The sequence below is a fragment of the Amblyomma maculatum genome, chromosome 1 (assembly GCF_055883805.1).
Source record: "Amblyomma maculatum isolate TAMU_Amacu chromosome 1, ASM5588380v1, whole genome shotgun sequence".
Taxonomy (NCBI): domain Eukaryota; kingdom Metazoa; phylum Arthropoda; class Arachnida; order Ixodida; family Ixodidae; genus Amblyomma; species Amblyomma maculatum.
This window is the reverse complement of record NC_139344.1, coordinates 280,888,193-280,905,790: the sequence shown is the minus strand read 5'-3', so window position 1 is coordinate 280,905,790 and position 17,598 is coordinate 280,888,193. Positions and strand designations below refer to the sequence as shown.

Genomic DNA, 17,598 nt, shown 5'->3' with positions numbered 1-17,598 from the left:
GCACAAGCATACCTCTTCAACCTTCCTACTGAAGTTCCTATATAGCGCAAGCAGTGCAGGCTCCAATGAAAAGGAGAAAAAAATGATATAGTGGGCGGCCGAAGATAATCACCAGCGTTTCAGTCATGTTTTTTTTTTCCCCCGAATGTTGTGTTCCGGTGATGATAGTAAAGGTAACGTGCTGTAGTAGCTGCCGGGGATTTTTTCGGTGAATGGGCAAGTAGGAAACAGCCATGTGAAGCTTCTCCAATACAAAAATGTGATGTTGAATCGGGTTTTGCCACTGCATTTCCGTCATTCCCTTCACTAAAAATTAAAAAAAAACGATGAGGCTCAACGCTGCTGAACCGAATGTCGAGCTTTAGCTCAAATGAGAGAAACCACTGTAATCAAGAGTTCGACGAAATGCAGTCTGATCAGGTGGTGGCATAAAAAAAATATACAGGGTCACTGACCAAGTCAGTTTCATGAAAACGTACTAACTTTTCGTAAGCTCTACAGCTTCGTTGTTCACAATGGAGAAACCAGACAAAAAGCATTCGTTTATATCTTCTTCAAATACTTTGACTTGATCAGTAGCCCTATATATATATATTTTATGAGAGAAAACACTGAATTGGTTTCCCGTTTGATGCTTTTATTTGCGCTTATTTTATTTTTTTATACATGCATGATGTCCCGTCCTCTTCCTAGCTAATTCCACTTCTTGAAGGGGGATATACCGTGGATTGTCCGAAGCATTACGGCGTCTACGGTAAACCGTTGATGCATTCGGCAGGGAAGCTAGTTCGGCGTTCATTTTTGCTATAATGCTATACCTGCCTAGCATCGCCCGCTACCGCGCTTTACCGCTGCGGCCGGGGGCGTGGAGCGTTCGGTCTAGTTTGCCCGGGCACAACGAAGACGGCGATGTTGCTATGGTGATGCCACTGTTTACGGTTCTTAGAAAACCGTGCCACTCGCGCATGGGAGCAACAGAGCTAACGCTCTAAAAACCCGTCGGCAGGCAGAGTGTTTCCAAAAGAATGGGGCCCTTATCTCGAGTAAGGTAGATACCGTGTCACCCAGGTGTCCACTCACCCGCCGTCTCAAGGCCCAATTTGTTGACTTTATTTTTGAACCTTGTTTTGAAGCAACTCGACTTCCTGTGCTCTGAAAGGTGTCCGATCATGTTAGCAAAAGTGACATAGAAGCGTGTGAGAATTTCGAAGCATACAAAGGACGTGCTTCCGTTTGACCACATGGATCAAAACCACTGTACTGCATTGGAATGGAAAAATTCGCAAATTATAGCACATGCCAAATCTGACAGAACGCGATCTGATCGATGCGTCTAATCGTTTGGCATTTGCAGGAAAACATTTGGTAAGCATGGGCGCTCTTGCATGGAGTATAAATTGGGCTCTGATTATTATGTAGCAAATGTGTGAAAGTACAAGTGCCACATCACGAAATTATTTACTACCAACACATGAAGCCGAAAGGCGAGCTCAACACTAAAGTATTCTTGTTGCATACGTGTGTGTGCCCTGTGAAATGAGTACAATAAAGTCAGGCTCTAAGCTAATAATGAACAGTAGTCCACCCAATATATTGGTTCAGAAAGCACATCCATCATCACGGGAAGCTGCAGCAGGACAGGACAGCGTCTTCCATAGCATGCTACTTTTCACATCAGGTTTCAGTGTCGAGTGAAATTCTGCAGGAGAAAAATGTTTCTAGGAGATTGATTGTTAAAATTTTATTCTAATTGCCTGAAAATACTGTGTTCCTTTAGTTGTGCGCACACACACACACACACACACATGCGCACACACACGCGCGCGCGCACAAACGTACGCGCGAGCGAATAAATAAAATGACTCTGTGAGGCATCCAAGTGGGAGTGGGGAAGTGGCCGCCATAAGCGCCTACAAAACTGTCCCCGTTAGGTCCTTTCTTCTGGCAACCTTCCTTTACAACCCCTTCCCCCATTTCCCTCATAGTTTAGTGTGAATGCGCTTCCTCAGTGCCGAAGAGAAAATGAATACATGCCGGCCTCCTGCGCGATACATAGCCTCTTGGTGGATTTCATATCTATCTCGAAATATTGATTCATCTCAAAAGGAAAAAATTGGCGCTCATTCACTTACTTGCACATTGTAACTTACCAGCTCTAGTTTCCAAGATTGGACAAGCACGAACAAAAAATAAACAAGGGCGACTGTTGACTGAAGTTCAGCTAATTATAGCTACATTATCATATTTGTAATCACGTTTGATAAAGCAAATTTCTGTTGACCGCAAGAGCTGACAGCTTCCACTCCAGTCAAGGAGTGTTCCGATCCCTACTATATCTATGGCATCAACAATAGGGAGGTTTATAATATGGTACCCCTACCGCTTAGGGGGACAGGGTAATAGCGCGGGTGACAGTAGGAGCACAATTCTCTATTATAGTGCCCACGCTCCCTCCGCTATTACTCTGTCCCACTTACGGATAGGGTCGCCGTATTCTAAAGCTCGCTAATGATCACTCGATTGCACAGCCCAAAAGACGAGGATCAAAAGAACACGAGACAGGCGCCGACTTCAACTAAGGTTCATTGACGAAGTCTGCAGAAATAATGCCATTCGCTTTTCCTTTTCACTCGTACTAAGATTGCACTGTGCAATCATGTTGACACCCTGTTTTGTGTTCAGTCAAGCTAGCCTACTGCTGTCCAGTCCAACCCCTTCAGGAGCAATCGGGTAGGAGCAATCTGCAGCACTGCGAAAGGCAGAGGAGCCCTTTCAATGGACCCCTTTCATAAATGTTAAGTCAACTTCACCTCTATGCTGCATTCCCCTCTAATGGCGGAACAGCAATGTATTGAAACATTATATTATGGCCATAATTCATATCATTTATGCATCAGAACATATTCGCATAATTGCTCTATTACCACTACATGCATCTGTGTAGAAGCAACATGCGATTTCAGGTCTATATCGCCATTTTTCTGGCGGCCAGTAACGCCATGTTTGGGGAAAGAAGCAGCGTGGGAAAGCCTACTTAACGATTTTTGCAAGGGGTCCATTGTGTTCCTAAGTGCCTCTTGCCTGTGCGCACTATAATAGATAATTGTGCTCCTAATGTCACCCCCGCCAATTTCGTGGGGCGCAAGGCCCTTAGGAGCACAATTGCCTATTGTACGCGTGATCCTGGTTGGACCAGCTGGGGTACCTCTGCCTTTCGCTGTGCTGCAAACATCTTGTGAGACAGAGAGGGAAGGCTCTTGTCCCATTGTCGGGGCGCGTATTGTTCGAAGTAGTGGTGTGGTGGGGTGAAGAGGGGAGTTCAATGGGGCAGCCCATGCTACGCAGGATAGGGACAAAATCCCTCCCTTTCTCTGCCTGGACACTGCTGTGGAGCCGCAAAGCAAAAGCAAAAACCTTTGAAAGTCCGTGCAGCAACACAAGAAAAGCAGGCAGCGCTGGCTGGGTGGCCGGGTACTAAATTCCTCAGTCATGGATTAGTGGCATAGCCTGGTGACAGAATCTGAACTACTTCCAAGATGGCGACCGTAGGACCGCCACTTTAAGTTGAGGACAACCCAGAGGGCTATGGAACAAAAAATGGTAGGGGTAACATTAAGAGATAGGAAGCGTGCAGAGTGGGTCAGAGAAATAACTCAAGTTACCGACATTCTAGCGGAAATTAAGAAGAAGAAATGGGCATGGGCAGGACATGTAGTGCAAAGAGAGGATAACCGATGGTCGCTTAGGGTAACAAACTGGATTCCAAGGGAAGGAAAGCGTAGCAGGGGACGGCAGAAAGTTAGGTGGGCGGATGATGTTAAGAAGTTCGCAGAGGTCAAGTGGATGCAGCTAGCACAGAACTGGGTTAAGTGGAGAAATATGGAAGAGGCCTTCGCTTTGCCCTGCAGTGGGTATAGTCAGGCTGATGATGATGATGACGTGACAGTTCATTACCTGCGTAATGAAGTGAAGACAGTTGGGGCACTCTATTTCTGTGGGTGGTGGTGGTGAAAACTTTTATTGTTTAAAAGAGGTGACACCGGAGTTACGGTACCGCTCGCAGGCATCCAGGGAGCCTGATGTCACCCTAAGGTGCAGGGGTTAATAGACGAAGCGGTTTGCCGCTTTGGTTGCGAGACGGACACTGTTGGCTTGTGTCGCTGGGTCTTCGCTATGAAGCGCGGTCTCCCATACTTCTGCGTCCTTGAATAAATTGTAGCCCGGGGAGTGGCTGCACTCCCAGAGAATATGTTTTAGGGTTCCTATATCGTTACAAAATTTGCAGAATTGGTCCTCCAGATTTCCAGTTTGCGTGAGGTATCTCCATCTGGGAGACGTGGTTCTTGGCTTGCAGGCGTCGCCATGTGACTTCCTCTGTGGACATGAGGGACCTATCTGGGGGTGAATATTTCCACCGTCCTAACTTGTAGTGCTCGATGACCTCGTTGTAGGCAGCGAGCGTCTCGACCTTAAAGTTAGGTTGAGGCCGGCGTCCCCTCTCCCCCCCCCCGGATAATGAGCGTTCAGGTAGGGTGTCTAGAAGGGGAGGTGTGAAAACCGGACAGGAAAAGCTGGTCCCTTCCGCGTGATTGCCGCGCGGCGGCGCTGTTGTCAGCGGCGCCGTCTGCTTGCGTGAGCAGTCGAAACGCGTTCTATATTGAATGTTTCCAAGTTTTAGCAGGCACCGCAGGTCTTGAAACATTATAAGGCTTAACTAATACTACTGTTGACATACAAACAAAAAGAAACATTATCTTTGGGCATCTGAGCGAATTTCGCGCGAGTTTTCTGCTAGCCGAAAGCACATATTTTACGAATCCATTAAAGCCAATCAATTTCTGTGGAGCTTAACTACGACGGGATGCGTTCCGCACAATTGTATACGCAAAACTTTTCCTTTTCTTCTTGGTGAACGCGATAGTTATTGCCAGAATCATCCGATTCTTGCGGACGTTACTTTTTCCGGCGGGTGTTATCACGCTCGAAAGCGGTTGAATGCGATTCAACCTACCAGAGCATTACTAAACCATCACAAACGTGTTGAGAGGTTTCAGAGCCATTTCAACTACTTTTTCCTCGAATATTCGCTGCTCGTGCTGTGGTAGGCATCATGCAGCCTACGTAAACAAAATTAAGCTTGTTGGCCGTACAATAGCAAGATCGTGTGCTGCAACCAACATTCGTGCATTTTGAATATGATACAAGAACGCAATAAAATCATGCACCGTGTTCCTGGACAAGCAAGCTTTATTGGCACACAGCAGAATGTATTCGACCAATTTCGCTGTTTACTTCACATCACACAAGGCTTTGTTCTTTTGCCTTTTTTTCATTAATTTCTTGACTTAGACCCTTCAAAAGAAAGTGGATTCTGGTGAGGCAGAAAAACCTGACTACCGATTTTGTAATTTCAACACAATGCTCCACACAACCAATCTGTGGCACGTTTGAGCTCACTTTCTGCAGTATGCTGAAAACAAATCTAGAATGCAAACGGGTTCTGCTGAAGTCATGTGTCAGCCTGTTTTCAAGAGTTTGAATCAATCAAATTATACAGTGATGATGATGGGTACAGTAGCCCACCCAAGTCCCACTCTTTACAAGCATCAGCTGGAAGATCTCTAGGGACACAGTCTTTCTCCACAAGGCAAGCCTCCCTGCATGCTATACAGTTTGTCGACAGCACACGCTTTCTGGCCACATAGCCCACAATATAATATACCAGGCGAGCGTCGCTTCGCTTTTCGACATAGTCTGTGTGGTCTACCACGACCTCAACAGCATCCAGGGGGACTGCAGCCCACTTCGAGAGCTGATCTGGGCAAGACGGTGCACGGAAAAGAGACACTTTTTCCGAACACGACTTGTAACCCGAATCGCACCCAGGAACAAAGCACCACCTCCGAGTTTTTTTCTTTGACGTTGGCGGCATTTCTGCCAGCACGCAGCGAGGGTATGCAAGCAGCACACGCAGGAAATCGCCCCGAAACACACAACGATGACTGGTCAAACCGCGCTCTGACTACCTTCACTCTGCCGCCTCCTCCGGAATGCTGACGGCGCCCCAGACCGCGGCGCTCCCTGGCGGCAGTCACGCGCAGGGGGCCACTCCTCTCTATGGGCAGCGCGCTGCGTTTTTTACACCTCCCCTTCTAGACACCCTAGTTCAGGCAAGGGCATTGGCGCTTCGTTTCCTGGTATGTTGTAGTGAGTGGGGGCCCAGGTTACTGTGATCCCTCTGTCTATGTTGCTTTTCGATAATATGTGGAACACGTAGTGTGATATTTTGTCTTTGCAGAAATTTCTTATTGCCAATTTGCTGTCACTGATGATCACCTTCGCGTCTGTACTAACGTACGTTAGGGCGATCACAGCTTCCTCCGCTGCCGTGGCGTCTACTCCGCTTATATACATCTTGCCTTGCTCTATTCCGGACCCGTTGACTACCACTGAGACGGAGTTCCCGTCATTGTCAAAAGCGGCGTCTTTTGGTGATTTTTTTCCGTCCAATTCTACCGAGATTCTGGGAGGAGATGCGTTGGCTGTCCTCGTCCGAGGCCTGATGATTAGTAGTTCCAACTTCATCGTTGAGCAGCTCAGCCCTTTACTTTTCGCATGGAGGTTTATGATGATGGCTGCCCGCTGGAGCCTTTCCTCGATAGATGCATTGCTGCCCTCATTGAGCCAAACGTTGACGTCATTTGCGTAGGCACTCGTTTTTAGTCCTTCGATGCTTACTAATTTGCACGGGAGATCTTTCATAACTAGAATAAATAAGAAGGGGGATAAGATGGCCCGTTGTGGGTTGCCCCTGTTTCCTAATTTAATCTCTTTCGAGCTGAGGCTCTGCATGCGTAGAGTTGCTATTCTGTCTTTGAGAAATGGTTTGACGTAATCAAAGGTTCTCTTCCGTACGCTAATATCTGACAGGCCGTCAAGGATGGTAGAGTGGTACCGCCGAGCCCACTAAGTACAGCGATGGTTTAATCGGGCTTTATATGGCCAAATCCAAGGGAGGGCATGGCGATTGTCTCAGATAGCGGTGACGATAATTAGGGACTTTGAAGATACTGTGGTGGAAACCAAGTATCTGTGCTTGCAGGCAATCCCTCGCACTTGGCCTTCGGAGCACGATCTGGCAGCTGCTGCTTTGCCCCGCAAAGGCATGCGCAGACGGAAGCACAGGCAAGGCGTTGACTGTGTATGGTGTGCAGGTGAACGCACTCCGAGAACAGAAAGCCAGGACCAGGAAATTGGTGTGAACTGCGTAAAGAAGTGAAGACAGTTAAAGGCCTGCTGTCCACTCTTCGTTCGAAAATATTTTCTTACCCGGTGACTGTGAGACTTCACACCCAGAACGCAAGGCCGCAAAATGTTTTTGAAAAGAGTAACTTTTAACGCAGTTACAGCCACCTCAATCGCCCGATTCTGTCGTGCTTCTCTCCTTCCGTTCCCTCGCAAAGGTTTTTCACTCTCCTGCCAGAGGTTGTCTAGCCTCCGCAAGACAAATTCCCCTTCCTCCTCCGCGTTTAGCGGGAGGTGGGGCGGGGCACTCCGCGTGCGCAAAAAAAAAACAAAAGCGGGCGAGGGAGCGAGCGCCGCTAGATTCAGTCTGGCCGTGGCGAGGGAAAAGCGCGCAGCGAGCGGTAGACACTCATCCTTCACCCTCAGACAGTGAGACGGACCAATGGACGTCGTTCTCGACAAATACGTCGTTGCTGCGGCTCGACGGGCCAGTGCAGGGCATGGGAAAGCTGGCTTCCCGCAAGAGAGCATGAGAGAGCTTTGATTTGTATTTTCGTTGCATTGCGGCGCGCGTGTCACTGTAGCATTTTGCACAGACTATCTCCGGTACCTGATCGAAACCCTGGGCTCCTTCGCTTAAAAGGTTCTTCCCTGGACAGTGGCCCTTTAAGGCGCTCCATTTCTGTGGTGCCACCGAGCCCACTAGGTAGAGTGTATGTAGGTCAGACGGGACGGTGTTTTAATGTTAGGGCCAGGGAGCACTTTCTTAATGTTCAAAAGAGATCCGGGTGAAATCTTTCAGATGACTGCAACCAGTCTGGCCACAAATGCAAGCCATTATCAGTGAGGACGAGGTTCTTGAGGATGGCAAAAAACAAAACTGAAAGGGAGGTGATTGAGGCATATTTTTTTGCTAAGGCGGGCGACTCTCTTGTCAGCACTCCATCGATTTCATTGCATGAAAAATAAATGCCTTACCTGGATCATACCTAAGACCCCTTTTTTTCAAGTTTTTTGCCTGTTGTGAAGTTTCTTTGATAAGGCACGTTGTAAATTTCTGCTTCTTTACTCTGTTTTCCTAATCTTAGCCTGGTTTGACTTAGTACTTTTTTTTCTGACCTCCCTTTTTTCGCCTTGGTTATCGTTGGCATCACCAAAGATTGTATAATGGTATATCTTTTTTTACGTTGTGATTCTGCTTTTTGCTTCGCTGTTTTCTGCCACATTCTCCAGGTTATTAGTCATTTTACGTTTTGTTTTTTGATACTGCCCTTGGGTCATGCTGTTGTTAGCCGTTTCAACTTGGTCACCCTTCATGCATCATCCAGTGATTCCTTGTTCTCTTCATCTCTGTATTTGCTATCTGGCGCGTGCTACAAAGATCAGTGCGGAGGGTGTCTTCCGCTGTTTTTGGATATAAAAAACAAATTGTTAGCCCTTGTAAAGACATGACGTGGCTTCATTGTGTGTTGCCCACCCTTCCTTCCAGGGTCATGTGGTCTGCGTTTGGCTTATATTGTGCTTGGTTTTTTTGAGGATAAACAGTTGGTAGTCAGCACCCGTCATTTTGTGTTCCTTTGTCCCAGTTTTTTTTTACGCTGATTTTTTTATGCGCCAACTAGATGAAGTTTCAAGCTGACATTTAACTTATTCATCATCCAAGTGTCTGTCAGATCTTGTGCACTCGTCTTCGAACTCTTTGCGACTGCTGTCATAAAAAAATCCGCAGTAGAAGCAGCAGGATCACGGGAATGGCATTGAATTTGTAGCACGTCGTGACAAGATTTCGATGCCATTTTTGTTGAAATTTGAGGCCACCCCGCTCCGAATAATTATTTCCTCTACTTTACCTCCTGTGGACAAAAAGTGAATCCCACAGAAACCGAAACTGCAGTTGTCACATTATTGGTTTTATGGGGCTATATGTTGTCTCACACAGAATTTGCATTCAGCAGCAAGTCAAAAACCATCATTCATGCATGCACAATGGCCTATGGGATGGTCCTCCAGGGGTGATGCAAAGCTAAAGGGTAAACTTTTGAACGTTGCACCGATTTCAACAAAATTTTCAGAAATGGCTTATCTTTGCCTTATTAGAATATATTCTGACTTTAATCGCCTTATCACAAATCAGAGTTGCAGCTGTCATAAGGAGTAATAAAGTGGGTCAGTGTAGGAAAACTAATTTCAATAATCATCAAGATGAACTAACCATTCGTGCCTAAATAATTTCCAGGTAGTTCACTGTGCAGGATAAAGCTGACGTGGGTTACTTTAAGACATTTTTGTAAAAATCTAAACTGTAAAAACAAACTTCATTTTTTCTGTTATTATATGTCGCATATTTGATACTTCTTTGTCTTGGAGAATTATTAGGAATCCAAAATGTACCTTATCTTGTTCCTAACAAAATTTTATTCTAGAAACCACCTTGAAAGCAGCCTTTGGTGTAGGAGTTTGAAAATTGTAGTTTTCGTAATGGTTGTGCGTTTGCAAAAATTGCAAGCTGAGAACAATGAGTTCAAAGATTGCAGAAAATTCAAATTGAGGGCCTAAATAAAGGAATCAGTGCATCCTGGTGCATGCGTTGGGCTGTCCTTATCAATACAAAACTGCTCTGGGGTGATTGCTTCCAGTTGCCTCTTTCTTTTTTTCAGCTTTACAGCTGTCCTGCACCCTAGTCTGCGCTCGTGAAATGCCTTTTTTGGTTGCTTGCTGGGCATGCCTCTTTGTGTAGGCTCCATATTCTATCTCCAACTTGTCGAGCACTTTGGTTATCCAGGTTCCCGGTGGTGCAAAAATAGTGTTCGAAGGTTATGCACTGCGTTTTAATCGGTCCAAGCTTCTATTTCGGTTTACCTACCAATTCGCTGTTGCCATGGCTTAAAATTTGGCTTCTCTTTCGGTTTTTCTTTTTAGCTGTGTGCTGTGCTCTTGATATCTGGCTCTTTTCGGCTAGAGAGTGTGAAAAATGAGCATTCTAACCTGGTGACACACTCCGCATTCAGTTTCTTGCTCACTATGCTGCTGCTTCTTGCTTTGTAGATCATAACCAAGCCTGGTGAGAAAATTTCTTTAATACATGTATGTGTAATACATATATCCAAAAAAACAAATTTAAAAACGTTTTCTTTTTTTTTTTTTTTCAAGGGGGGGGGGGGATGGATTGTGATTCTTGTCGGCAACTTTAACTTCACCCTATTTCCTACTAGCTGTTGTTTTACTGTGATTGCAGTGAAAATCTAAACTTGGTTACTCTAGAAGCCAGATATTGCTACAGCTGCTTTTTTTTTTTTTTGTGTGTGTGTGTGTGTGTGTGTCCCTCCCTCCCTCCCTCCCTGCTGCAAAAACTGGAATGCCTGCTACAAAGCACCCTTTTTTTTTCTGCTGCTATAAAAGCTGCGTCTGGGTGCATTTTGTCAGTTCTTCAACTGTAGGTACCGAGGCTTAATTTTGCACAGTTATTTGCATCACCCTATTGCATAAAAAAGCAGCATTTTGTCAATGTTTGCAGGAAGTGCAATTCAGTGCAGAATGAAAATGAGAAAAATTCATGGAAATGTTTGTAAAACCTTGAAAATATGCATCATGGAAATGAGGCTGCCCAACCACCCCTTCTTCATGGATTGCTTATTATCTAATGCTCAGTTATTGAATGCAAACATAACACATTGAAGCTGCTGACTGTACAGTTTTTGGATACTTCCCCGTTTCGGTTGTCCCTACCAAATTAACCAGTTGGAGATGTTAAAAACGCAATTAGAACTGCCCCACTGTAGTGGCTAAGTGGTTAGGGTGCTCGACTTCTGATCTCGGGGACGAGGGTTTGATCTCAGCCACAACAACCGCATTTCAGTGAAGGCAGAACAAAAGACGTCTATGTACTGTATGATGTAATGCATGTTAAATAACCCCAGGTCGTCGAAATTACATGGAGCATTTTACTGCGGTGTCCCTAATAGCTGATATCACTTTGCGGTGTTAAAATTTATAAACCGAACCCAACCACAATGAGATCCAATGGAGTTTCAATAGTGTTTTCTACAGTTGTAATCGGGTTTTGTAACTGTGGCTTTTGAGGTAAAATGAAGAAAAGCTTTTGCATTTAACAGGGTAGCACCTTTATGTGTGTAGTTATTGTCTATAGCTTTAGTTTATATGCAGCAAGTTTTAAAAGGAAATGTTTCTTGTTTCAGTAAGCACCATCATGATGTTTATGAGAAGTTATGTGACTTGATTATTCTTGTTATCATGCCTCTTTTTTTTTTTTTTCTCGCATAGCATGTGGGAACTTCTCTTTCTTTTCATTTTTACTGTGTGTGAAGTTATTCCAACAAGGTTCTAGTTCGGTGATAATTATTTCTGTAGCGTAATAAAAAATAATGCTAACTGTCGTGACGCTACATTGTAGCTGTGTGCATATTTTCTAACCTGGCAGTAAAGAGGTTCAATATCTCAAAATCAGAAAATGCCGTTGGTATTTTTGGAATTTCATGACCTTTCTTGCTTTTCAAAATAGCAGCCAGTGCAGTCTTCCTGCAGAAAATTTTTTGTAAAGTGCTTGGCTGCCTTCTCTCTTGCTTACACTTGCTCTGGCTTTGGAATGTGCAAACATGATGAAAACTTTGTGGATGCATACATAAAATTTTGTGCATTTGCAATGCCTGCCTTTATAAGCCTTTGTATTCTCTTCAGGATATCATCTTTATCTCTGCTTAGTTCTCTTTAACCTCCTATTCTTGTAATCTGACTTGGATAATGTGGAAGACCTGCCCTCTCACCTACACAGCCATGCAAGCTTTCAAAGACATCAGTGGTTGTTACTGTTTAACAAAACATTCAGACAGGTTAGGTGGTTCATAGTTTCTGATGATACTTTAGCACAATCAAGAGATAAACAAAAATGATGACAAGATGACTTCTGCTGTCCAAGCCCTTGAATGCACTTCCACATGAAACCTGATCTTAATTGATAATTCAGCTTCTTTGGAAAGAGTGCAAGTTTTTCATGGTTGCAAAGGCCTGAAAGCTTGCTCACGTGGCTTGCACAGGATGGCCCAATATATAAGGGACTCTTGAATGCGTGATTGCCGCACTTTAGGAAGTGGTGTCAACTTGAGCTAGGTGTTCCTTTATATATTTGGTCACCCTTTGCATTATGAATACTGACTGCCTACTCTTTCGTGTCAGTAGGTATTGGGAGCGTTTCTTTTGAAAGAGGGAGTTAATGTCATGAAATTCAAAATTCAATTATATCGACATCATATGCGTGTTGATATCAGGTTGCAGTAAAACTTCGTTAATGCATTTTTTTTTTAATGTGGGAAAAAACGTATCATCCAGGAAAACATATGATCTGAACTACCTGATTTTGAAAATTTGAGCTACTGAATTAGGTACAAAGGCATTTAGAATTGAGACTTTCAGTGCATAAGAGTTTAGGTTAGAATTTATAGATATCGAGTATGAACAACTCCTTTTTTAACTCTCATAGAATTCAGTCCGTATTTGCGTTGTCTTAACCGCAGAAGAGGTTTAGTAGCAAATCTGGTTTGTAGAAGGCGATGACATGCTGGGATTGCTTTCTTGGTTATTTCCAATGCTTCACCCCCTTACACCAGTGATATGTGGAGAAGCCATTGCGATGGCTTACAGTTGCTGTGTTTTTGCTTATACTGCATCCCCCAGACCCAGCCCACTCATTCGTATGCAAACGAATAGTTGAACTTATCAAATGGTTTGCCCCTGTGCCCCTAGGCACCGCATTTCTCCTCATGAAGTCATGTTTCCGCGGAAATGTGTGCCTTGTGTGTTGGCTCATTGGCTTTCTTTGATGCTTTGCCCCTTTGCATCTAGGCAGTGCAGGAGAGCAACTCTAGTGGGTGACCGCTGCTGATCAGTTTCTCATGTCGCGAGCACTCATTAGCACATGTCCGGTTGATCACAAAACGTATTATACGACCACTATTTGTTGAAATTTTGAATGTAATAACCAAGAGATTGTGTTATCCAGGAACATATTAATAGGGGAAAAAATAATGCAACTCTATGGGAGACATTTACTGCCCACAATTATGAGCATATGAACTGAGAATGTATCAGCAAGGTTCTACTGTATGTTTTGTTGTAGTATGCTCCGCAATTATTTTTTGTGTAATATGATTGGCGGTCAGGACTGTTGGTCACTTGTTAAGCTAGACCCATAATTTTCTTTGTTAGCTAAAAAGAGGCATTGCTTTTCTGTTCCAGCGCATATAATGAAAGATGAGGAGCCCTCACCATCCTTGCAATGTTGGTAAGCTGCATTTTCTACAGCAGAGCTTCTTTGCTTGCCATGTTATGAAGGTGACAGTTGTGCTGTTGGCTTGTTCATTTCTAGATTTAGACAGCTGTGTTGCATCATATGTATAGTGGCTGCAAAACCCACTTGATATGGCCATACTTCAGTAACAATTTGTCATTGTCTTCAGGGTCATTCAACTGAAAACATTCTATACCCCAGAAACAACTACCATTGATTCTTTTGAAAAAAATTGGGCCTGGCCCCAATTGCATTGATGGAGTATCTATTTTTACCAAAATGTTTGGCTCACGTGAGCTTTCTTCAAGTGTTCCTGCTGAGTAGAAAAAGTTTGTGGAACTTAAATATTTCCAAACCAACAGGGCAACTGTGCAATGGCAAATTTTGTTTTTGAATATTTAATTTCCTTTGTATTCTTTAGGTTAAAAAAGCCCAAATTATGTTTTGAAAAGTTTTTACATAAAGTTCAGTTATGCTTCGGCCAGAATAATTTTTTCATGTGTTACTGTAATTTATGCTAAAAATAATATGGCTAAGAGACATTTTTAATGGACAGAACACTGCACTTTTTTTTTTCTATGCAATGGAAAGTTTCGCGTCTCGAGCGGTGAATTCAGTAGCAGTTTTGTCAGAAACGTAGAAATATTTTACCGCAAATTTTTCTATCAGTGCATGCTCCCGTCTTTATGTAGTCTGATGCTGGACGGCACAGGAACGTAGGCCTCATTGACGGAGGTTTTAGTGGGCCATTGTCACCTCTTCATCGAAGGAATACAGAACACTGTGGCACCATCTAGAGCCAAACGCTAAAAGCACATTACAGGCGTGCGGTAGGAGAGTAGTTTTTGCTGACGAGCGCCCCGTAGAGAATGCAAATTAGTCAAACCTCGCTATAATTAACAGATATAACGAATTATCGTATAAAACAAACTAAAATATAGTTTGATTGGTCTAGGCTTTATTTCTATGGGAATTCTCTCTGTATAATGAAACAGTTCAAAATTTGATGCTGGATCAGTTATAACGAAGCATTTCTTCTTTAAATCGTTCGCGTGCCGCGTCGTCTAGCGGCGGCAACAAAAACTACCGCCAGTGGCCCATGGTCTCGGAGATCAAACCCCTGCACGCGGTGATCTCAGAAGTCATGAATGGCCATGGCGGGATTTGAGCGTCGCCGCCGTTTGAGTCTGGCCATGCAACGGCTGACAGGTATGTGACTGGCATGTCATCACCATTGCCTCGTCATGCTGGGAGCCCCTGCCGTGCCTCAGCCATTGCGACTGATCTGTGCGTGCGCTGCACTCCCCGAGCCCGTTGGTGCGCGCAGACAACATACCTTCTGAGTATTCATTTTTGTTCTCCAACACTGAACGAAAGGAGAGATTTTATGTTTATACTAAGCTTTCAGTTAAGAAGTTGTGCATTTTTGCACCTTTGTGCTGACCATGTTAGCGTGCATTTTGTTTTGTTTTATTAGCAGACTTATTTACAGGAATTTGGGCGAGCACTTTTAAAGCTAATATCGGATATAACAAACAAATGTTCACGCTCATACTACTTCATTTTAATGGGGTTCGACTGTATAATAAAACAAGTTGAGCACTCTTAAAGAAAATGGCACACTGTGCGCTTACGAAAACCAGTGAAGTTTTCTCGTGGTTACATGGGCTACCACAATGATAATTACAGCATTTCGCCGCAAGAAGCCACTTCTGCCATTTTCATGAGGTTTTCATTGCCAAATTAAAATTGTAGTATAGCCTCATTTTTTGGATGCAGGAGAAATCGATCATATGCTATGCTTTTAATTTTCACCATAATCCCTCACATATTTCAGTCAGTCCTGTTAAGATAACTTTTTTCTCTAAAATTTGCCGGAAATGAAATTACTCTTTGAGAACCATGGAAAAGACACGCAGTTCTGGTATGTGTTAGAAATTAATAATGAAGTTTTTGCATGCCTTTGTTACAACATAAAACAAAATGCAGCTGAACAAATGGGCTTTTACACATGAAAAATATAAATATTTTTAATCTCAGATCAGTACATTTTGTAAAAAACCACCTTAAAATGAGGAACACTTAAAATATATAAGTAAGAATCAAGAAAAACCATTTCAGAACATGCAAATCTGCTGAATTGCTCTTTTTTTTTTTTTTGGGAAATTTGGAATACCAGCTCAGGTTTCTATCTTGTTAAAATTTAACTCCTGTGAGACTGCAGACAGACAGTTCTGATATATGTTAGATAATATATTTAGTAGGTTAATTTTTTTCTGGTATCTTGTTGTAACGTAATATTGAAGTGCAGGTAAATAAATGGCTTTTGTTGGATAAAAAAATGGAAATTCCTTAAAATATCATAAAATACCTTAAAGGTCCCCAGAAAGGGGTCACCAAGAAGGGTAAACAACGCCATAACACTGATAGTTATTGAACCACTCATCATTCTCCCGCAAAAATTTTCGATCTAGCTTCTGCAACACCAGAGATATCGGTGATTAAAAATGACCCTTCCAATTTTCCCCCTCAACTCGTACGCCGAAGGGAGCCATAAAAAAACAAAGAATACAAGCAAGTTCAAAGCTCCGCCCAGACATACGTCACTTCGACGAACTTCCGGTTGCCGCGCGCTCGCTCGCTGGCGTACTCGCGCCAACCCGTCCTCGCTCGCACACGCCTGAGGAGTTCGCCAGTTCGCGCAGCGACGGTTAGTGTAACCGCGAACCCGTGGTTATCATATGTTACACGGCGGACCAAACCATGGCTTCACCACTAACCGCAGTTACCGCAAACCGAGCTTGACGACCTCGGTTTGCGTCGTTAACCGAGGTTATGACGGCGTCTGTTGATGGAAGCTACTCGTCGGCGCCCGAGTGCGCGAAACGTACGAGCGGGTCTGCTTCACAAAGTTATTCATTTGCCCACTGTATCACGTTTAAAGATCGATGGTGCCGCCCGACGTCTTCGATTACGGCCGACAGCGCAGCGACTGCGTACTGAAGCCTTGTCGTGCCTACAGTATCGTTTGAACGGCTTGTTGGTGAGCAGAACGCCAAAAAATACGCGGCCTTAGCTATGAAAGTACACGAGTTTGCAACGCTTGCAGCACGGGATGCCGCGAGCAGGCTGAGGTACGTTACACAATTACCGCGGGGGTGGAACGTGCGAGCGCGGCGAACGCCGGCGCCGCGCGTGACCGTCCCTAGTCGTCGCTAGGCCTATTGTTTCGCTTCGAAGCCGCGGCGGTCGACGCTTTGGAACATGATCAACGCTGTCGTAAATCGTCTACTTATGAAACTGCCTTATAGTGATTCCTATCCTGCCATAGTAAAATAATTATAGTATTAACTCTGCCGACGCATTAATCGCAGAGCTAGTACGAGCAGATCGGATCAGCCGAAATGCACCAGCGGCAGCTGGCTTGAGCAGAAACTAGCTTGTATCACGGCTATCGCTCTTACCAGCAATTTGCTGCTGGTCAGCGATCCTCACGAGGGCTTCATACTTTATATTCGGCTCAGTATTCCAGACGCCAACAAATTTTAGCACGCTTTATTTCGGACATCGGTGCTAACGATCCGCCGTGTGGTTCGCGAACGGTATGCGGGAGGAGGGGCCACAGCGGCGATGTTTACGGCGGTCAAGGAGGTGCTGCCATCGTGCGGTGCTTGACCGTGCTGTTGACGCCTCGTCGGACGACACTCCGATACTCCTGAAACCACGTTATATAAATAAGATATTTGTAAATGCAGCTTCGTTCTGCCGATCCCTGCGTCGCTTCGGTTGTTGCACTTAATGGGCAATGGCCACCTAACCGATAAGGGCGGCGAGCTGTAACAGCCCGCACAGAGTTCGAGCAGCGCACGAGCAGACGACTTTCGCAGCTACCGGAAGTGTGTTCGTGACGTCATGGCAGTCATGGTTGCAGTGACCGCAGCGAATGGCAGCTTCTAGCAAGCCTTGCCAGTCAACCGACCCGTGACGTCACGGGATTAGGAAATAGTTCCATGCGACACCGCCAAGCGACATTTCCTCTGCCCGCGAATTTC

The 17,598-nt window shown here is 44.6% G+C and overlaps 1 protein-coding gene across 5 annotated transcripts in view; it reads left to right on the top strand.

The window, feature by feature from the left end:
- The window catches only part of LOC146206682 (M-phase inducer phosphatase 3-like), a 215,797-nt gene that overhangs the window by 25,736 nt on the left and 172,463 nt on the right, over nt 1-17,598 (top strand). For all 5 annotated transcript variants that reach the window (XM_084591476.1, XM_084591474.1, XM_084591473.1 and 2 more), the window contains one exon: nt 13,495-13,540. In XM_084591476.1, coding sequence (XP_084447602.1) covers nt 13,495-13,540 — 46 coding nt within the window. The remainder of the gene's footprint in view (nt 1-13,494; nt 13,541-17,598) is intronic.